Consider the following 22,717-nt stretch of genomic DNA (forward strand, 5'->3'; position numbering starts at 1 on the left):
TTAGAAGAATTCCAACAGAAATAATTTAAAGTGAAAGAACTCCTTGTACCCTGGATCATTTTGTGTCACTCTTTTAAGCATGCAATAAAATACCTGGCTCTTTCTTAGGAGCATAATCATGGATGGACAGATCAATGCCTTCTTGACCTTTCCCACAGCAGGCTCTGAAGACAATTCCACACTGATATCCCATCTTCGGATTGGGTTCACAACTCTGTCCATGAACTTGGGCAGCCTTTCCCAGCAAACAACAGTGACAACATGTCTGTTAAAAAGAAAATGAAAATATTAACGAAGTCAAAGCAATGTGAGCCTTGACAATGATGTCATTAGTATCTCACCTTGGCAAATTTCTTGCAAATTCTTTAAAACTCCCAGTATACTTGGGCTCAAATTTGTTAACCCGGGGAGTTCAATGAGCTCTGTGTCTGGCCAAGCACACGGTCCAGTTCCCAGAAAAACTGCGTATGTGTGAAGGTGTGAGCAAGCTGATGTTGAGGACCAAAACACTCCCCACATGTATATGGGATTTCATTACCCCCTGCCTGCACAGCCTGGATTCAAACACAAGCTGAAAGTTGGAATTCTTCACACCCCTCCTTCCCATTGTGTCCAGTTTAATCTGAATGGGATACATTCCATGAAGCGCAAGGCTTAGTTAGACTGGAGCTGCTTACTCAATTTCCTCCTTGAATGAACAAATGCCTCGTCCAAGGTTTGTGTCAGTAGGTCATAAAGAGGAGCTATTCTGCTTTGACAAGCATAGTCAGACATTATTTAAAAGCATCACTGTCCTGACATGGCTTCCAGGAGTAACACACGATCTGCCTCTTCATGACCTGCTGAACTGCAGCCCTGAAATACATCACAGAAGCAAGGACAGAACAAGTTGATCCTGTGGAGGCTTCCTTTATTTTAAATTGAGTAGATGATGCTGATTTATTCAGTTTTCTGCCTTGCTGTCAGAAAGCAGCAAAAGTGTTTGGTTCTGTGGAACTGGTGTCTGCCAATTACTACTGTCACATGAAAGTAGATTTAAGCTTTTTTTAATTCCTTTTTTAGTCTTCCAGACTCTGTTTTGCTTGAATTACTACTGCTACATGAAAGTAGATTTCAGCTTTTTTTAATTCATTTTTTAGTCTTCCAGAGTCTATTTTGCTTGAAGAAAATTGCCTGCACCATTAAACAGAACAGATGGAATAACTAAACTTTCAACTACACTGCTTTAAGCACCACACCTGCTGAAAAGGCAGCAACTATGAAATGCTTTTGATTACTTTGAGATGTCTATCCCTGCCTATATTCTAACTTCTCCCTTGTAAAGAATGATGTGTTTCTTTCCCTGTACTGAACTGAAAGGCACTTTTAAAACTTAGAGTAGCATGAAGGAAAGACACAATAGCATCCTGAAGTATGTAAGCATTCTGTTTTGTGTGGTGTCATTAAACACACAACAGAAACTTTTCCGTGCTGCAGACTGCTGTAGGGTTGGAACTCCTCTCTCCTGGCCTCATCTCCTGAGGTGTTGTTTTCATGCCCTCCCAATCTCTAGGATACATGTTTTCCCTTATTTACTCTTGCTTGGTGAGATAGCTCCTACTATCCACTTTTTTTTATTAGTTTCTCCAACTACTTCCATTCAGTGGCAGATGCTGATCGTCCTATTATGTCTGGGATGATTCCATCTTTTCTGGCTTTTTTTTGATGACTTTAGAAATAAACCCTTGATGATTGCAACATTTCTCAATATTTATTCTGACATATCAAGCAATTCCCTGAGGCATTCTTCTCAAAGTTCTTAAATGTGCCAATAATTTTGTTAATTTTCAGTTTTCCCAACCATAAATTAGAAAACAAAAACTGAAAGAGAGCTAAAGATTCATTACTTGACTTAAACCTGCATATTTTTGATATTATTGAATAGGCTGATGCCTTGACAAATTTTGACATTATATAATTCTGGTATCCTCATTGGCTTCTGCTGGGAGACTCAGTCTGCTTCTTTATCCTGTCACAGGACATTCATACTGGGAGTTACAGGGTTTCTCTAGATTTTTTTTTTAAAGAGTGATCATTCATTTTTCCCTTTTTGAAGTGTTTAATAGCCTTATGTTCCTTACTTCTTTCAGGTTGAGTCACCACTTGAAAAACCTCTATCTCCAGCTCATGCCCAACTTTAAGTACAGAACTTGCTAAATCTTGCAATATCTGTGAAACACTGTATCTGCAATTAACATAACTGTGTGCCCTGAACCATTTTTTCTAACCTGTATTTATTCTACCTGTGTATGATGCATCTTTATTTAACATATTGATAATGAGAACAGTTTATGTTTTTATATCTCAGCCAAAATGATGCAGAGAAAGAAAGTGTCAAGTGCTTTCTTAACGGTTGTGTTGGCTCTGCATGGCCTGGCTTTTGGTAACAGGAGGGCCACAGGGGTGGCTTCTGTGAGAAGCTGCTGGGAGCTTCCACCATGTCTGGCAGAGCCAATCCCTGATGGCTCTGAAGATGGACATGCTGCTGGCCAAGGCTGGGCCAATTAGAGATAGTGGTAACGCCTCTGTGATAACAGATTTTAAACGAAAATCAAAACAAAGGATAGAGGGGCAGTTTTAACTCCAGATAGAGAAGAGGAGGAGGTGAGAACATGTGAGGGAAACAACATGGGGACACCAAGGTCAGTGCAGAGGAGGGGCAGGAGGTGCCAGAGCTGAGATTCCTCTACAGGCTGTGGTGAGACCATGGTGAGGCAGCTGTGCCCCTCAGCCCATGGGGATCCATGGGGGATTCAGATATCCACCCACAGCCTGTGGGGATCCATTGGGATGCAGAGATCCATGCACAGCCCATGGGGATCCATGGGGATGCAGAGATCCACCCACAGCCCATGGGGATCCATGGGGATGCAGATATCCACCCACAGCCCATGAGGATCCAGGGGGATGCAGAGATCCACCCACAGCCCATGGGGATCCATGGGGATGCAGAGATCCACCCACAGCCCATGGGATCCATGGGGATGCAGATATCCACCCACAGCCCATGGGGATCCATGGGGATCACAGAGATCCACCCACAGCCCATGGGAATCCATGGGGATGTAGAGATCCACCCACAGCCCATGGGATCCATGGGGATGCAGAGATCCACCCACAGCCCATGGGGATCCATGGGGATGCAGAGATCCACCCACAGCCCATGGGATCCATGGGGATCACAGAGATCCACCCACAGCCCATGGGATCCATGGGGATGTAGAGATCCACCCATAGCCCATGGGGATCCATGGGGATGCAGAGATCCACCCACAGCCCATGGGGATCACAGAGATCCACCCACAGCCCATGGGGATGCAGAGATCCACCCACAGCCCATGGGGATCCATGGGGGATGCAGAGATCCACCCACAGCCCATGGGGATCCATGGGGGATGCAGAGATCCACCCACAGCCCATGGGGATCCATGGGGATGCAGAGATCCACCCACAGCCCATGGGATCCATGGGGATCACAGAGATCCACCCACAGCCCATGGGAATCCATGGGGATGTAGAGATCCACCCACAGCCCATGGGATCCATGGGGATGCAGAGATCCACCCACAGCCCATGGGGATCCATGGGGATGCAGAGATCCACCCACAGCCCATGGGATCCATGGGGATCACAGAGATCCACCCACAGCCCATGGGATCCATGGGGATGTAGAGATCCACCCATAGCCCATGGGGATCCATGGGGATGCAGAGATCCACCCACAGCCCATGGGGATCACAGAGATCCACCCACAGCCCATGGGGATGCAGAGATCCACCCACAGCCCATGGGGATGCAGAGATCCACCCACAGCCCATGGGGATCCATGGGGGATGCAGAGATCCACCCACAGCCCATGGGGATGCAGAGATCCACCCACAGCCCATGGGGATCCATGGGGATGCAGAGATCCACCCAGAGCCCATGGGGATCCATGGGGGATGCAGAGATCCACCCACAGCCCCTGGGGATGCAGAGATCCACCCACAGCCTGTGGAGGAGGTGCCCACACTGGAGTGGGTGGATGCCTGGAGGAGGCTGTGATCCAGTGGGAGACCCAGCAGAGAGAGGGGCTCTGCTTCCAGGCTGGAGCAGCCTGTCCTTGGAGTTCTGCACCCCACAGGAAGAGACACCCACCCTGCAGCAGTTTTGGGAGGATTGCTGCTGGAGAAGTTCACAGAGAACTGTCTCCTGTGGGAAGGGACTCCACAGTCTCACAGGGGAAGGACTCCTCTCCCTGAGCAGTGCAAGAAAATCTTGGGTGACAAACTGATAAAAGCCCCCATACCCTGTCTCCCTGCACTGTCAGTGGGAAGGAGAGAGGGCCTGGAGGGAAAAAGGTGTTTTAAGGGCTTATTTTACTTCTCATTATCCTCCTCTGATTCTGTTAGTAATAAACTCACTTTGTACCTCTAAACCAAGCCAGTTTTTCCCTTGGAGTGTTTTCTCCAGGTCCTTAACTCATGAAACATTCATTAAATTTTTCTCTCCTCTGCTCAGCTGTGGCAGGGGAGAGTGAGTGAGCAACTTACGTGGGTGCCTGGTGTTTTGCCAGAGTCTAACCACAACAACTGGTGTTTTTCATAACTGAGTTTTCCTACTGACCTTCACAGCTTCTACACTGGCAATCTCAAAAGCCAAAATTTCATGACTGACTCACGAAAGAAGATGGAGAAGCTGATGAGGAGCATACTCAGGACTGTAGACCTGGACATGGTTCCACATATTTCACCTGTGAACTTGGAAAATCACCTTTACTTTCAGTTCTCCCACTGTAGAAAAGGAGCAATCCTAGCAGTGATGAGGAGACTTTAACTCATGTTCATGGTGCACTCTGGAATTCCAAGACACAAAGTAGCATGGAACTACCACTAGCATGATAATTTAATTGCAATGTTTCCTTTTTCACACCAACTTTCCTGGCATTTGGCCTGTTCTGAAAGCCTTTGATCCTTTAATCAGGAGTGCAGTCTGAACTTCATATTAGTTCCATTCTTGAGGTGTTTGCAGCCATTTTCCAAGGGCTGCCAGTTGCCTGGAAGCAAGTTGTGATGACCACTTATTTATTTGCTAGAACCATAACTGATTTAATGGATGGTACAACCTATCACTTGTTATTATACCCTTTCACTGCCTGTAAGCCTCTGCTCCTTAAGTCATCCCAATAATAATATCAAACTTTTTTCCCCTGGTATTAGCCAAATCCCATGCAGCTTCAAAGCCATGCCTTGCTCCTCATGTGTGGATAGACAGTAGACAGCTGTGCCCTACCTGTAGTCCCATATTCCCTTGCATGTCTTCTCACAGAGAGGAATAAAGTTACATGTGAGAAATCTGAAGATTTATTTTTGGTGTGATTAGGAAGCACCTGAAGTGCCTTAGATGAATAAAGTCCATTGATTATGTAAAGTTTACAGTAGTTTTACGATATTTCTTATTATTTATGTTCGGATTTAGGTGGCCAGTCTTGGTGTGAATCCTGTAGTAACATTGCTTTTGGTATCTGTCCACAAGAGGTCTCTCCCTCTCTGAAATCCATTAGATGCTAACCAAAAACTCACTAATAACTCAGAAGAATTTTCCAGAACTATTAAAAAGCTAAACAAAAATTTAAAATATTTTCAATATTCCAAAGCAATAAAATTTTTGTGCTCACCTATTGCACACAACCAAATTATTAATGACAAAACTTTTGAGATAAGGATGTATCTCAACCCTTGAAAAGTACATACAACAAATTTTGGGGGAAATGTCCAAGCACCTTAAAAGTGGTTAAATTTCTAGAAGCTGCACTTCTTTCTGGAGGGCTGTTGTGGTGCAGACTTCCAAAAAATAATTTCTACATCTCATGTACCAGCATCACATCTGGAAATTGATTGCTTTCTTCTGATGAAGATTTTAAAGATCAATCATTCATTTTGCTTTTTTTTTTTCCCAAGGCTAGAAAAACAATGCTTCCAAACAACCAGAGGAGAAAATTCTGCCCATCATTTCCTATGCCTATTGCCTTTATGTATAAAAGCTAAGTTTTCAAAATATGGTCTTTTTATCTTCTTTCCAATCCCAAGTTTTGGATTCAAAAGAAGGATTAGCTGCCTCATTTACTGCAAAGGGCTGCAATTAAGCCTACTAATCATTCTTTCTACTTTCTTGAAGGAGATAAAGAAGAACCAAAAGGCATGACCTAAGCTAAAAAAATGGACCAACTTAGGCAAAATGAGATTCAAGTTTGTTTACCACAGCAAGGCACATTCCAGATACTGTATGTCTCAAGGTTATCAAATTCAAAATTTATTCAACAGAAAAAATGACGAATTGTTCACTGATATTAGATCATAAGTCATCTATGTCCACCATGGATAAGAGATTACCTTCAAAGATAACCATAGCATGTGGTTAAAACAGCACTGCTGCTAAAATCCTGTCTTTGGTAACAAGCACTAGGATCTGCAGAGTCCTCACCATCAGTCGTTGTTCATCTGCTCAGAGTCCTTCAAAGTATTGACACCGAGGGTGAAACATAATTTTGTGCCACATTCAGATTAAGGAGGATGTGCTTCCCAGCAGTAAAGGCTGCCCACAGGAATTCCTGTGCCAAGACCAGGGCATTCCCTGGACATCATCAACAAGTGATGCATGGCCCCTCTGGGAGACACAGCCCACCATGGGACAAGGTAATACGGCACGTGCGCACAGATTCAGGAGAACCCTACCATGTCAGCCTCATCAGCATGTGTCATCTCTCTTCTCCTCCCAGTGAGAACCTGGATTACTTCCCAGCCCTGGACTCAGTGACATCCCACTGACAGGAGCAGATCAAGCCAGCATTTTCTAGAATATGAAACTTGTCAGTCAGGCATTGTCTCCCATACTCCGCACAGTGGATTTTTAAATTCTAACCGAATCAACTGCTTGGTGTCTCAAAGCAGTGGGAAGAACTAAAATCACTCTCATCTGTTCTCATCACCATGGAAAAAAATCCATAACAGGATCAAAGCTGTTCACAAGTGGTTCATGGTCAAGGTCATGATCTTACTGGTGGAACTTTCTTCCAAAAATACCTGAAGAAAAGTGTGACTATGCTCCATTCCTGGCAGTGAGAGACAAAGACAGTAATAAAGGTGGAGGGCAGGGCACAGATTAATTTTAGATGCCAACAACAGGCATTTTTATTCTGATATCGAATTCTGTCATGACAGATCTCTCCATCCAGCTGTAAATCAAAGTCATATTAACTTAGAACACTTACACAAGCTAGAATTTTAAGTACCCTGAGAGGATTAACTTCAGTCCTACCCTTTTGAACCACCAATACTGAAAACCAGTGAGTCTGATCTTAGGCCGTGGTGCTTTGGTGAAATCTGAAGTCTGAAATGCGTCTGAGTTTCTCACCCATCTGTCACTACAGCACTGATGGCCTCTTTTCATGCAAAAGTAGTTTTCTGGCAAATTACCCATTAAAGATTTTCTACCTTATTACATTCTCCCCTCTGCCTCAGCTAAAATGCAATGCGACAGTCAGCTTTGCTGAACCGGGCTCCATTTCTCAAAGAGAAGGACAAAGGAAAAAAAACCTTAACAGAGACATGAGGTGCAGGCAGGAAAAAAAATGTACATGTGCAGCAAACCAAGTCTAATGACCTCCAGGGTCAACCCTAAATAACCTCAGTTCCACTTGTTAGAGACAAAAAGAGTACCTCTGATGTCTCACCTTGAAGTATTCGGCTTCACAGGTGGAATTTTTGTCGATGTGCGAGTCACACTCCTCACGCACGTTGGCAAATTCAACCCCATCGGAACAGGACTGCTTCTCCAGCTGGCTGCGGCAGCACTGCGCCTGGGTCATGCTGCCAACAGCAAGGAAGGAAGGGGAGAACAGTGTCACATGTGGGTCAAGAACAGATGATGCAAGATTTGACAATTAGTACTCATACTAGTTATATGGAAAGGGATATCGCTTTGGGAACACTGTTACAACATAGTGTTCTCTGGCAGGAGGCAGATTGTCTGTGTGACATTTAAACAGAGTTTCATTGCTGATTTACCTTACAGTCTGTCCTAACAACCTTTTTTAACAAATCTGTAATTTCAACCATACCTGCCTCAGGGCTCAGAGTTTTCACGGCTGCATTCTGGCATGTTTTGTGACAGCTGGTGGCTAAGGAGACTGATGGTAGGGAAAAGGCCCTGGATCTCGTGAGAGCCTGCAATCCCACTCTACCCTCACACCTGCAGCCCCAAATCAACAGGTATGACATGTGGAAGGAAGATCAGAGCATTGTTCTGTGGGACACAGGAGATAATGAAGAGAAATGAAGATACCGGGGGAGGTCACAGTGAGAAACAGAAGAGTGTATTGCAAGCAAGGGGAAAAGAAAGAAAAGGGAGGGAAAAGTATTACAGGGCAGGGAGATGTGGAGAGAAGACAGGATATAATTGTGCAGGAAACTTAGTCCAGTTACACTGCTTATTAAATCATTCTATTTTATCTCAACATTAATGAGAAAACTGGGGAAAAATCCGCATGAGGAGGTTTTAAACTCCTCCAGTCCAGATGCTACTGTCACACAAATACAAATCCCAGTGAAGACTTTTCTCCACTCTACTTTTATGTGTAACTCTGCTTTGCTGGGTAGTTTTGTGGGTAAAGCTCTTCCACCACTACCTTCAGTTACAGACACTGGGAAACTGAGAAAAAGTATCCTGTACTCCTAAAAATCCTCTATTCCACTGTTGAAAATTTTGATAAGATCAGGGAGTGGGTTAGTGGAACTACTGAACTACAGGCTTCTCCCACCATCACCTGAGATAAGTTGTTTAGCATGCATCCCCTCTGGAGGAGCTTCCTTGCTCTCCAGGACAATAAGATGACCTTTCAGCTGCCAGGCAGTATGAAGGACTCCCTCAGCTCTAAAGTCAGGCAACTAAAAGCAGGTGACATGTGGCTACTGGGCTCAGATTATGCATCTCTACGCATGTGGGTGAGGCCAGGTTGTCAAGATACATTCCTGAAGATTCCAATTACTGTTTACAAGATTTTACATGGGTCAATTCCAACCCAAACCACTCTAGAATTCTGCAGTTCTGTGATTAGTAATGGTCTGACTGTGCAGTTCTCACTTGGATATAAACAGCCATGATATTTCAATGCATAGGAACAAAATCCAGGATAAATTCATTAACAAATTATTCAAAAATAGACTCTAAAATCATAGCAAGAAGTTAAGCCCAGGACAGTAACTTTATTTGGCAGGATATTTGAAGTTTTAGATATCTGATTCAGTTCCAGTTTGGAAGAATATGTAGCTTTTTTGTTGCTGAAATTCCCTCTGAAGCAGAATTTCCATTCCCTGCCCAGCTCTGGGGTGGTCTGACTTTCAGGGCTTTGGAAGCCTCTAAAAACTCAGCTCCAAGCCCAAGAGTGTGGGAGCTGAGACTTTCCAGCCTTTTTACCCCTTCAGATTCTCTTGAGGAGCTAGATATGTTAGCCACAGACAAGCAAACAAATAAACAAACAACAGCAGTCTTTCAGTAGATCTGTTTGATTCCTGGTGTTTCCTTGTTATTTCAAACACAAGCCAACTCTTTGAAATCTCTGAAAAACAAGCAAATTCAACCAAAAGAAGAAAGTTTCTTAAAAGGTTTCCCACAGCTGTATTCATAAGTCATGTGGTCCACCCCAACTGTAATAAGGAATTAAACATCAATTGGATACTAGATTAAAATACCATTTGTTCATTCTGAGAACAACAATAAAATCACACTTCATTGCCCAAATCCTACAGCCAAGTTGCAGTGGTAGCAAATATTGCTTGAGAATTCTAAGCAGTAGAGTGGCACTAAGAGAGGCAGAAGTCCTTGGAAGATGGCAGAGAAAAGTGCTAGAAATACCAGTCTTGGTCTTCTTTTTCCCTCTGCACTCACCACAACCAGCTTGGCAGGCTCCAGGGAGTCTGAGATGAGCAGTGTCTCTCCTTGTCTTTCCTAAGTCACAGGGCTTGTAGCCTCGGCTAATGCATGCTCACTTTCCACTCCCCAGCAAGGTGAAAGCTGTATTCCCTGGCTAACAGGACATTTAGATTTGTCTCTTGGTGTAAAACCTTCCAGGTGTACCATTAACAGTCTGTGGACCATTACAGTATTGGTCTCTAAAAACAGAGAAAGTAAAGTAGTACCTTTCTATAAGCCTGTTTGTTCCTTTTTCAATTAGAAGTAATACTTCAAAAAGCCAAAAGCTGCTTTTTCTTTATCTGCCTTATTCTGACTTTCAATTAAAAGAAAGCAATAGAATTTTTCTGAAAATAAACAAGTATTCACAATGTGGCAGATATTGTGCAACACTAAATATTGAATCTTTAAGACTATGAGGCCTCATAACTGATATTCATTCAGGATATTTCAGGTAAAATAATGCATTTCTGAAGGATGAGTTTTATTCATGGCTCACAAGTGAACAAAAATCACCAAGACATTTAAAAAATTCTTATTCATTGTTTCAGATGTTGATCTAAATGTTATTTCTCTACTAGATAATTTGATTATAAATCAAGTTAAGAAATCCTGTTTTATATTCTCACTTTTCCTTTCGGTTAAAATTTAACCAATGTGGCTGATTTTCATTAATTGAATGAACTAATTGAATTAATTTCTGAATGAAAATCTACACACCCACTTACATCCACAATATTTTCACATTTGTTATTCTCCTGTCTAGACGATGCACAGATTTCATAATCACCTATTTTTTATTTCTTTTCATAAAAGCATTAAAATTTATCTTTTTGCTGAAAACAATTCTTGTCGATCTACTTTTAATACCCTTAGTCTCTCTCATTCTACTTCCTTCAAGCTATGCTAGTGCTATTCATGTGTACAGTGGAAGGTCTTGGACAAAACATCAAAATTAAAAAGAATGATTTTGCAAAAACAAGCTAGGTCTTCCAGCCTTAGATTCTTCAGTCTGCATTCTTGCAACACTAATGAATAATGTTATTCTTGATGTAATTCCAAAAAGGCTACACATTGTTAAAGGCATGCAAATACCGTATGGAGATAGAGTGTTTCTGGCATGGGAATTAAGTTCACTTGCTAAGAGCTCTGTGCAGGGGAAACTCTCCACTTAGAAAGGAAGACTTATTGGACAGGTTGAGTTCCAAAATTAAATGGCAGGTCTTTCCAGCTGTTGAGAGTTTAACCACACCACAAGATAATGAATGAATGGGAAAAGACCCACTGTGATGACAGTCAGAGATATTACTCATTAAAATTCTACACTTGTATTTACTGAGCCACAAAGACACAGAGATAAACACTGACATTGTCCAGAGAGATAATGCAATGAGATAAAATCATGTGTGGGGCAAGAAACCACAGGAGAGATTGCAGACATTGGGCCCAGAGCCTTGTTTCAGCTTAAACACAATGGAATTAAGAGAAGCCAGAGGGACTTTTGGAGCTTGTTAACTTCACACAGGGTCTGGATCACCTTATGAAGGACAAAAAAGTAAGTATGCTTGTAGTTTGAACCACATCACACTCAGTAAGTGACACTGAGACTGATGGCAAATCCCTCAGGAACCACAAGGGACTTCAGGAGAAGAATACTACAAATATGCTGGAACCCAGAACTGTCACCTTTTTTCTGTGATGCATGGCAGATATGAGAATGACAGGGCTGGAAACCTATTCTTTCTTTACTATGGAAGAAATTTTCCCTCTGAGGGTGTTGAGATAGTGTCAGAGGCTGCCCAGAGCTGCTGTGGCTGTCCCATACCTGGAAGTGTCCAAGGTCAGGCTGGATGGAGCTTGGAGAAAAATGGGAGAGTGGAAGATGTCCCTGCCCATGGTAGGAGGGTGGAAAACTGCATGACCTGTAAGGTCCTTTCCAATCCAACCCATTCCAGGATTCTATGATTACTATAGATGTATTTTAAAGGGTTGGGAAACAGCTAAAGGGATGCAATTTTAACTCAATAAGGCAGTTGGTTCTTCACACAAACAACAGACTCTAGCGATGGGCTTCCTTTGAAGAAGGGGCTGAATCTCAGACACCAATAAGTTATTACTATTCTAAACACATAATTCAAAACCAGCATGGAAATTCTTGTAAAATGTACTGGGGAAAGCACTCACATCCGTTCTCTTCTGTGTTGCACAGTCTTTGCACTGTAACTGCAAAAAATCCCCATTACTTCAGGAACTTTATCAAACCTGTTCACTTCAGAATGTTTTCCCCTTATATTCATCTGCTAATCTTGCAAAATGAAGCTGAAATACACAGGGTGAACAACTCCCCCTGGCATCAAGGGATATGGCTTTCTACCCCTCCACTTTTCTAGACCACTCAAGTCAGATGGACAACACTGCATTGCACTAGATGGTCAGGGGATCCCAGCTGGGGTTTAAACAACCACAGGAATGCTGACATGCGGCCCCCAGTAACTCCCACTTCATGCAGGAGTCTAAGTAGGAGTCAAGTTATTTTGAAAATCTGCGACCAATAAGGCATTCTATTTTTCAATCCTCTAGTCTCATTTGCCTAGACCTCAGCAAGGGCAATGAATTCAGGTCTGTTCCCATCTTTGTGCAGCAGGAATAAATGTAGAATATCAGCGTCATTACCCTTACGTGTCTGCAAAAAGAATCATGCTCCCTCATTGCTCCTTCTGGCTCCAGTTACAACAGCAGTTAGGAGTTGAATTTGGCCCTGACCTTTGTGTCTGAAACGGCATCCTAAAGTGATTGATTTTTTTTTTGTACCTCTTACAGATGTGCCAGTTTGCAATCATAACTGGAATAAAATAATATTGATGGTTAAAAAAGTGCTCCAAGGTGCCAATTTTACTGAGTCACTTTTAGAGTGAAACCAAGATTCAGGATGAGCCTGCAGTCATGAATAAACTGAACTGAGTAGTTCAACCAAGGGTTTTGTCAAGAAGTGCTCATACCTCTCACAGAATACGTGCCTTTTATTTTACTAGAATAAATTTCTTAACTAGACCTCAGTTATGCGTAAAAGCTGGATGAATCATTAGTGAGCTCTTTTTTCCAGTTCCTATAAAGTCCTAATGAGTCTCTAAAATTAAAATCTTTTGAAGAATAAATTATTTACAGCAGAATTTCAACTCGCATTAAATCAAATAATGATTAAATCATCAAGATACTCAATAAATCTGATTTCCTGTTTTTCTTGCCTCTGTTTTGTCTGTAATTCTTATGACTCTTCAAGTATTTCCTAAATTGGCATTTATTTTCTATCTGTCAAGTCTTCTGTGCAAGAGACTGCTTTTGATGCCAGTATAAATGCAAAAGTCAGAAAACATGGATAAACTTCCCTGGAAGACACATTTTTTCTGTAATAAAGATCAACCCACCACTTCTACAATTACCAAGGTTAAATCGCTTTGCAATCCATTTGATTAGAGGGGAGCAAAGTAACGTGTTTAAAATGCAAATTTCTCTATGAAGCTGCCTCTCAAACTGCCAATTGTTAGCTCCACTAATTAAATGTAACAAGTGCATGTAGCAGCACAAATAATTCAAACTATCGTTGACATAAAAAGTACAAATGCCACAATAACATAAGAGATACAGTAGAATCAAAATCTTAATTAAACATCTGCCTTCATTATTTCACTTAGTAGATTACCAAACAGAAATATCCTATCAATTCTTCATAGGATTAAGAAATCTGTATACTAACTGAAGGGTTCTATTTTCTACAGTCAAATACATTTCATAGAAACACAGAGTGGTGTGGGTTGGAGGAGACCTTAAAGCTCATCTCATCTACCCATCCTTCCATGGGCAGGGACACCTTCCCAGGTTGCTCCAAGCCCCATCCAGCCTGGCCTTGGACACTTCCAGGGATCCAGGAGCAGCCACAACTTCTCTGGGCAACCTGTGCCAGTGCCTCATCAGCCTCACAGGGAAAAATTTCTTCATAACATCTACAGTAATTTCACGATTATAAGCCGCACGTCCGGGTGTCGGCAACTGCCTTGGGTTACAATACAGAGTGTGATAAAAGGTATCTATTCTATCACCATCTGTTGAGGGTGGGGGCAGTGATCCTTATCTCCACAGGAGATATTCTGCTAATGGGCCATCCATTGAAACCAGGCAGGGCAGTGTTCTTTATCTTTTCACAACCCATCCTTCCTCCAGCCAGTCATTTTCTGCTAATGGCCATTGAGTCCCACTGTGGGACTGATAAAATTACTGTATCCCATTGGAAGTTGCTCCAGCCAGGGGAAGAGCCCAACATTTCTTACCAAGATAAAAACAGAGGTTTTGGGACACTAAGGGAGCCCCTTTCTCCACTGGACTCCAGAGGAAAACTGGATTTCTCCACATCACCCCTGGAGCTCCGGAGGGAAACTGCACCTTGTACAGGAGCACTGCTCCAACTGAGCCACATCTGTCACTGCAGGAGGATGCAGCCACCATTTAATGGGACTGCTACCAACACCCTGCCTGACAGGGTGTCAGGTTGTACTCTGACTGTGTCAGGGTTTGGAGTTTGTTTCTTTGTAGTACTGTATTTCTATTTTAATTTCCCTAGTAAAGAACTGTTATTCCTAATTCTGATATCTTTGCCTGAGAGCCCCTTGATTTCAAAATTATAATAATTTGGAGGGAGGGGGTTTACATTCTCCATTTCAAAGAGAAGGTCCTGTCTTTCTCAGTAGACACCTGTCCTCCAAACTAAAACAGCAACTTTTCATTCTTTGTCCATATATATGCCACACCTGATTACAAGCTGCACTTTTGAGTTCAGACCAAAATTTTAGTCAAAATGGTGTGGCTTATAATCTAAACCTACTCTCTGTCAGCATGAAGTCCTTGTGAATAGTCTCTCTCCATCTTTCTTGTAGGTTCCTTTCCTAAGCTGGACTAACTAGGAATCTCCTCGAATCGCTCTTGAGGGAACTGAAAGTTTGAGTCAACCAAGGACCGCAGGACAATTACCTGTGTAGCAGCACAGAAGACCGCCTCATGTACATACACACACATGTACTTAGTCAAATCATTGATTAGTCATGTGCAGGGTCTGCTGGGTTTCTTTATAAAAGTTTGCCCAGAAATGTGCCCAGATTCACAACCAGCTTGGTGACAGCGCAGCCACACTGAGATGTCCTGACTGCAGGGAGAGCCCAAGCCCTGCGAGCAGAGCACAGTGGGAAAATCTCTGAGTAAGAGACAGTATGTGCCACATGGGTTAGGGCTGGGTGAACCTACACTAGACTGACAGCAAAAATTAAAAGAACTTATGGATGAAAAGAAGGCACTCAGAAGGTACTCTCCCCAGGGCTACACATGGAATTCAAAAGCTGGGATATAAGAGCTGGGTGCTTCATCTTGTAAGTTGGCTTTAATACCTGCCATTCCTATGGTTTCACATCAGAGTATAAACTGTGTGTTAATAGATAATATGTAACTATGTACCTGCATTCTCTAGACTCGGATATTAACGGCAGAGAAGCACATAGTCTGTTTTTATTTGCCCATTCAACACCCTTGTCACAGCATTCTTCCACTGACAGATCTGCAGAAATGAGGAAAAAGAGAAAAACACAATATATTTAATACAACCTTAATAAATGGTATTGCATCTGCCAGTTAAAAAAGCCCAATCAAACACAAGCAAATCAGATTTTCCCTCCATGACTCACACACAGAACAGGGCACCCATACAAAAAGCAGCAATGGACAAACAAAGCACCTGTCAGGACCTTGCAATAAAGCCCAGTGCTGGAGGTTTTCCTTCTTGGTGAAGCAAACGGCATTTTCTCCTAACCTTCCAAAAGACAAAGACACAGTCTAGGGACTGATACACTGGCAGAAACCAGTTCAAATATTCCTGCCAAATAAAAGGATCTTTGGGATTGCACTCCTTTGTTATCAAAAGCAGCAGTAGCAATAAACAACCTTTTAAAATCCTGAAGAATACAGGAAAAAAATCAAATACCTGATATGAAAAACAGATGAATTTCATTACAAGAATTTTTGCAGAACTATTTTTTCCTGAGATTATTATCCAGTTAATCTGTTTTCAATTTTTTATTCAGAAGTATGTCTGTAAATGCAAGAGTAGAGAGGAACAAAAAGGTACACGGTATTTTGATCACTTAACATACAAAAAAAAATTAATCCTGTTAACAACTTATATCAACACTGAAATTAAGGTGAAAACTACTCTGAAGACAATTATTTGTGTAGAGTATATTTTTGCAAGCTTCTAATTTAATAAAACTGAATAAAGTTAATGAACTGAAAAGCACTAGAGGTTTGCTTCATATTCCAAGTGCAAAAGTTCACTGCACAGCAGGTGTATCAGAACTTGGAATAAAACATGAGTCACATTTTTCTATTAATTATCTTGTAGTCTGAGCACTGAACAGCTCCTTGTGTAACAAATATGCAAACTATGTAAAAACCCTATCAGGTTATCCAGAGGCTCAGGTTTCTAATGATTTCCTAAGTTTTTTGACTGATGGCCCTTACAAGTTTCACCCATGAGTGCTGAGGGAGTTGGATGATGATACTGACAGGCTACATACATAATCTTGGAATGCATGGTGAATAAGAGGAGTTCCTGAAGGATGAAAGAGAATAAGTGTCTCCCTGACTTCAAGAAGGACAACAGAGAAGATCTGGGAAACTACAAGCTGGTCAACCTCTTATAGAATCATGGAATCACTCAGGTTGGAAAAGACCTCTGAGATAAAGTCCAGCCTGTGGCCGATCCTCACCATGTCACCCAGACCAGAGTACTGAGTGCCATATCCAGTCACTCCTTGGACACCTCCAGGGATGAGGACTCCACCTCCACCACCACAGTGGGCCATCCTTGCCAATGTCTGAGCAACTTTTCAATGAAGAAATTCCTCCTGATGTCCAACCTGCACAACCCCTGGAACAACTTGAAGACATTCAGCCTTGTCCTGTCCCTTGCTCCTTGGGAGCAGAGCCCAAACCCCACCTGGCTGCGCCCTCCGGTCAGGGAGCTGTAGAAAGTGAGAAGGTTCCCCTTGAGTGTCCTTTTCTTCTGGCTGAGCCTTTGCAGCTCCCTCAGCTGCTCCTGATACTCTAGAACCTTCCCCAGCTGCATTCCCTTCTCTGGTCATGCTCCAACCCCTCAATGTCTTTCTTGTAGTGATGGGCCCAGAAGTGGACACAGAACTTAAGGTGTGGCCTTCTCCAGTGGGAAAAATCACTGCTTTGGCCCTGTTGGTCAAACTATTTTTGATACAGATCAGGAGGCCATTGGCTTTTTGCCCATTTGGCACACTATTCTCATTCTCTGGGAAGGTGGTGGAGTAAATCCTTCTGGAAACAATGTCCAAACACATGAAGGACAAGAACGTGGCTGGCAGAAGTCAGCCTGGATTTATGAAGAGTATATCATGCATTAAGCATGATGATTAAGTACATGATTAGTTAATTATCTCACAGTCTTTGACAAGGAGGTGGCTGGTTTAGGAGATGAGGGAGCTGATGCTGTTTCCCACGACACGAGGCTTTCGGCACCATCTCCTATAACATCATTACACACAAGCTGACAATGGACACTTTAGGTAAGCAGACAGTGAGGTGGCCATGGGGAAGCAGTGCACCCTCCACCAGCTCAAGTCTGGCAGGAGTGGCTGATGTACCAGAGGGTCATGCTGCCATCCAGAGGAACCTCAATAGGCTGGAGAAATGGACCAACAGGAACCTCAGGAAGCTCTCCAAAGGGAAATGCAAACTCCTGCTTCTGGGGAATAAGGCTTATGCAGCAGTGCACACTGAGGCTCTGCCAGCTGTAAAACAGCTCTGCAAAAAAGGACCTTGGTGTCCTGATGGACTCCAAGCTAACTGTAAGACAGCAATGCACTTTCCCAGCAACAGAGGCCCACCCATCCTAGACTTCATTAGACAGAACATTGGCAGCACACGGAGAGATGTGATCCTTCCCCTCTGCAGAGCACTGATGAAACCACATCTAAAGGTCTGTGTCCAGTCCTGGGCTCCCCATTTCAAGAAAGACATGGACTTGATGTACTGAGTCCAGTGCAGGGCCTCCAAGACAATTTATGCACTGGAGTGTATTTCATATGAGAAGAGGCAAGAAGAGCTGGGACTGTTCAGTCCAGAGAACAGAAAGCTTAGATGAGGATCTGATGGTTTTTTATAAATATGTGAGAGGAAGGGATGAAGTGGGAGCCAGACTCCTCTTCATAGTGTTCACTGACAAGAGACACTAGACACAAGTTATACCATACGAAGGTCCATCTGAACACAAGACAACATCCCCTTACTGTGAGAGTGCCTAAACTCTGAAGGATTTCAAGAAGTCCCTTTTAACCTAAATGATCCTGTGAGTGATTACTTAATGAAAAATAAGTAAGATCCTTCCATCTGTTTGTTGCACAGAGGAAGGCAAATCTCATGTACTTGCATTTTATGGAGAAGATAAAGTACAGAAGGATGAAATGACTTGCCCAAATTACATATCAAGCTGGTGGCAGAACAGGAAGCACGTATGATTGTCTCATCTTTAGTTTTGGCCCAAGCACTTCTGAAATGAACACATTTCAACAGGCAGCCACATTATAGACAAGACTACATCTTCACAAATTACTTTCTGCAGAGTTTGGTAAGGACAAGTATCTGTCTCCTCTGGTTACAGCAGTTACAAAGCAATCATTCTCAGGTGCTCCTGAGGTAGGAGCCTTCCATTTATCTACATAGCCACCACCTAACTTGTTGCCGTTATTAAAATAAGTTGAAATACTTAAAACTCTTCATGATCAATCTGACACACATCAGATAGAGTTTGTATCTGCTCAGCTGGCAGATATTCACATGTGGGGAAGGCAAAAGCAGCTAAAAGCACATAGAGAAGGTAATTGCCTCCAGTAATTCAAGGTTTTTTTGCAGGGAACAACTTATATTGCCAACCAGTGATTAAAATTCAAAGCAAAAATGAAAGCGTTAAGCAAGATTTTAGGATGCATCAGTCATTTTGAGGTAGGTACTCTTCAGGCAGTTATCAATTCTACAGTGCAAAGCTCTGTAGTATTGCACAGAATTCTGACTTTCCCTGCTTAGGAAAGATTACATCAAAATGAAAAATGTGTAAATAAAGATTAGGAAGATGACCAGGTGGATCAAAGTCCTGCTAAATTACGAGGAAGTGGGAGAAACAGACCATTTTAAGCATAGATAAGGAAAACCTGTGAAAGGACATAGTTCCTGTCAACAAATATTGCAGTATTATAGTATTATTACAGTAAACAACAAACAGAATTATGGGATCAAGTAAACCAAACATGTTTTAGTAAGAAAATCATTATACTTACAAGCAGAATTACATTTAAGTGTTAGTTTATAACAGTGCTCTGTATTCTATGACCCAGGTCATTCTTCTAGTCTTACCAAAAATAATGAGAAAAATACTGTCATTACTGTGTCAAGGTAGTATTTCTCTTGAATTTCTCAGTGTGTCCAGAATTCATGCCAGTGACTGAAAGCTAAGTGCAATTTATAATACTTCAGATTAAACCAGTCTAGTAAATAACTCCCTGCATGAAATCCATGCATTTGTGTCTAAGCTCTTCTTTGGGAATAGGGACCCTGTCTGGGGCCCTCTGGCTGACAAACATCATATGCATCAAATTTCATACAAAGGATTACAAATAGCCTTATTTTTAGTGCTGCTGTCTGCAATCAATCTTAAGTGTGTTGAAAAATGATACACATTTAACTGAAATGCAGAGCTGGCTACAGGTTTTTGCAGGGCTTTGTACACATGAGTCTTTAGCCAAGTTCCTCCCCAGAAGGACAATCCCTGGCTCAGGACACCAGCGCTTCCCTCCAAGCCCTGGCAACACACCTCTACTCCAACCAAATAACCCAAGAATTCAAAGCAGGCCAAGCTAAGCAAACTTGTCTGAAGGAATGCATCCACACAACGAAGGATCACGGAGAGTTTGTTGAAGGAGAACTGTGGTCCAGACCCATTGTTTTGGTGACATCACAATTCATATCCTCTAAAGATCCTGCCAAATATCTCCTGAGAATAGAGTGAAGTGAAAAACAACAGTAAAAAAAGCACTCCACCCTCAAGGCCATTCTTCTAAAACACAACAATCAAACAGTGAAAAACATTTTCTCTTGGCTTTGTTTTAAAAAAGGTAATTCACATGCAAATCCTTACTCTTTCAAAATCTCAGTGTGTGCCTCACATATTGGGTGTCAACTTCTGCTTGCACTAGAAGTGATTCTATTTGGGCATTAAGAGTTGCTAATGAGTGTTTAGAAACAGGACAGTTTTCCCAGCTGCAGTTTTGTTGCAGATTCAACTATACACATGTGCACATTCATGTGGCTCTCAGTTGGAAATCCTTGAGTAAAAAGTTCATACTGAGGCCATTTGTGCCTTCTTACACCCTCTTCAGGGGACTAACAGCACAGAGGGGCTGTGGCCTCTTTGGAGCCTCTCCTAAGTATGAGCTGGTACTGCAGGGTGGGCAAAGAATCAGGCAGTGGGAGCAGAAGGTAGAAACTACTCCGATTATGACATCTCAAGGAATTTCACTGAAAAGAACAGGTTTTATTTTCCCTTGACTGTAACCATATGTCTCTTACTTCAGCTGGTGGGTTCCTGGCACACCTCAGAGCTGCAGTGCCAATAATGATCAAATAGGAATAACAGTACTACTCCACTGAACCTGGTGCTCCTCCAACAATTTTGCCAAGTGTACAATGTTTCATGCAAGTCAGCCAGAGAAATCTCAGGCATCCTAAAGACAAAGCCCTTATGGGAAATGCTGATGACATCATCTGTGTTCAGATTAAAAGTGCCCTTTTATTTGTGGGGAGAAACCCTACCGGAAAGTTGCAACATACAAGAATACAGCGTCAGATCCATTTTGTAAAATTGAGAAATGCTGGTATCACAAGACAGAAAAATATGAGGATAAACCAGAGCTCTGTTAATAGGGGAGCATGTTAACTCCATTTTCATCAGATACAGTAATTTTGCATGCTAACTGATTCGTTCAGAAAATCCCAGGTTTATTTTGGATAAAATCCAATGCAGCTTTATCACTTCTTTGCTCCTGTACAAAAGTTCATGCAGCAGGGCATCCAAAAGAACTTGAGCTCTGTTAGTATGGTAACAGCAAGGAAGCCTATGCTAATGGATACCTGGTGTTTGATGGATTTTAAGAGAGATTTCAGGAATATTGGGAAGGAGACAGTAAAAACACAGCTGGAGCTAAATTCTCAGATTTTACAAAAGATGTCATGAAGAAAATCTATCAGATAGGGCATGATTAAGGTCCAAAATATTCAAACATTATGTGTGCATGATGCATTCATGTGCTAGTTCTGAACTATATTTACACAGACAGCATGTATACAAGCAAAGGTTGTTTTTTAAAAAAAGGTAGTTTGCTAATTTTAACAGGATTGCCATAACTTGTGAGAGTTCAAAGCAAGAAATGAAGTTAATATCTGCATAACCTTAGACTTCTATGATGCAACAATTGCTTATCAGCTGCTGCAGTGAATATTTTCTGCAACAGAAAAATAAACTGAAGAACATTACCCAAAAGCATGATTCCTGGAATGAGAAACCCTGAATTGTTTCTTGTGCAAATAAGCAGAAATAATGAGAACTGGATACATTTCATAGCAGTAGCATTCCAGCTAGATCAAAAAGGGATTTTTTTTTTTAGGTAACAATCTACAGCAGTAGCTATTCTGCACAGCTGCCTCTAATGGAAAGGCTTATCTACAGTCCAGGACTGGATAGCTGCTCATTACTCACCACTGATATATGGAACATTTATCAACCTGATGGTGAAACCAAACCAAAGGGACACCTGAGCCTAGGTGGACCCACCAAGCCAGTGCCAGTTAGGATTGCCTGTTCTTCAGGGTCAATGATGTGACCCTCAAACTCCTCGATTTGTCAGCCCATATAACCAGTTGTAGTTGGGTATGGATTTGGAAGCGAGTTCCCGTGAGTGAAGTCAAGGGGTCAAAATCACACCTTCTTATTAAGATGTTTATAATCCTTTAAGCATGTGAATTGATTATGTTTGCGAGATTCGGTGCAGATCTTTCTCTTCACTCAATTTACTCTGTAACAGAGGCTCAGCACTGTGGAATGTGAGAAAACAAAACATGATAATCACTTATCAGCATATGAGGATACAGGCAACTGATAGACTCTGTGAGAGCTCAGCACTAATCCAACATGTTTCAGTAACAGTACGTCAGCAGAATTTTTGGAACTCGTGATTACAACTGGTTTAGATTTCCAGTAAGAAAACCACTTTCAACAGTAACTGAGTACCTTTCTGAAAAAACCTCTCTTCCTAGTGATGCTCATCCATCTAAATGCCAGCTGGAAAAAAATTTCAAATCTACTTACAGAATTTGATCCTTAGAATGACAGACTGGCCAGACATAATACTCAGAGTCGCATTCTTTGTCTTCCAATCTCCCTTTACATCTGCATTCTCACAAAACTACAGCAACTGCATATTCCTTTAACTAAGGCTCCCCTCTGCTCAAGGCAAACAAAGTGTGCTTGGCCTGATCTGCTATACCATTAATTCCTCCTGAACAATGACACCTGGCTGCTATCAGGTGGCCAAAGTCAGCTGCTTTTGTAGCAGGG

The 22,717-nt window shown here is 42.2% G+C and overlaps 1 protein-coding gene across 2 annotated transcripts in view; it reads right to left on the reverse strand.

Moving 5' to 3' along the window:
• Positions 1–22,717, reverse strand: part of FBLN1 (fibulin 1) — a 79,567-nt gene that overhangs the window by 48,580 nt on the left and 8,270 nt on the right. For both annotated transcript variants that reach the window (XM_033059024.2, XM_033059025.1), the window contains exons 2-4: positions 15,487–15,586; positions 7,751–7,886; positions 94–265 (exon numbers count right to left, since the gene is read on the reverse strand). In XM_033059024.2, the coding sequence (XP_032914915.1) occupies positions 94–265; positions 7,751–7,886; positions 15,487–15,586 (408 nt within the window). The remainder of the gene's footprint in view (positions 1–93; positions 266–7,750; positions 7,887–15,486; positions 15,587–22,717) is intronic.

This window comes from Catharus ustulatus, chromosome 4 (assembly GCF_009819885.2).
Source record: "Catharus ustulatus isolate bCatUst1 chromosome 4, bCatUst1.pri.v2, whole genome shotgun sequence".
NCBI lineage: Eukaryota > Metazoa > Chordata > Aves > Passeriformes > Turdidae > Catharus > Catharus ustulatus.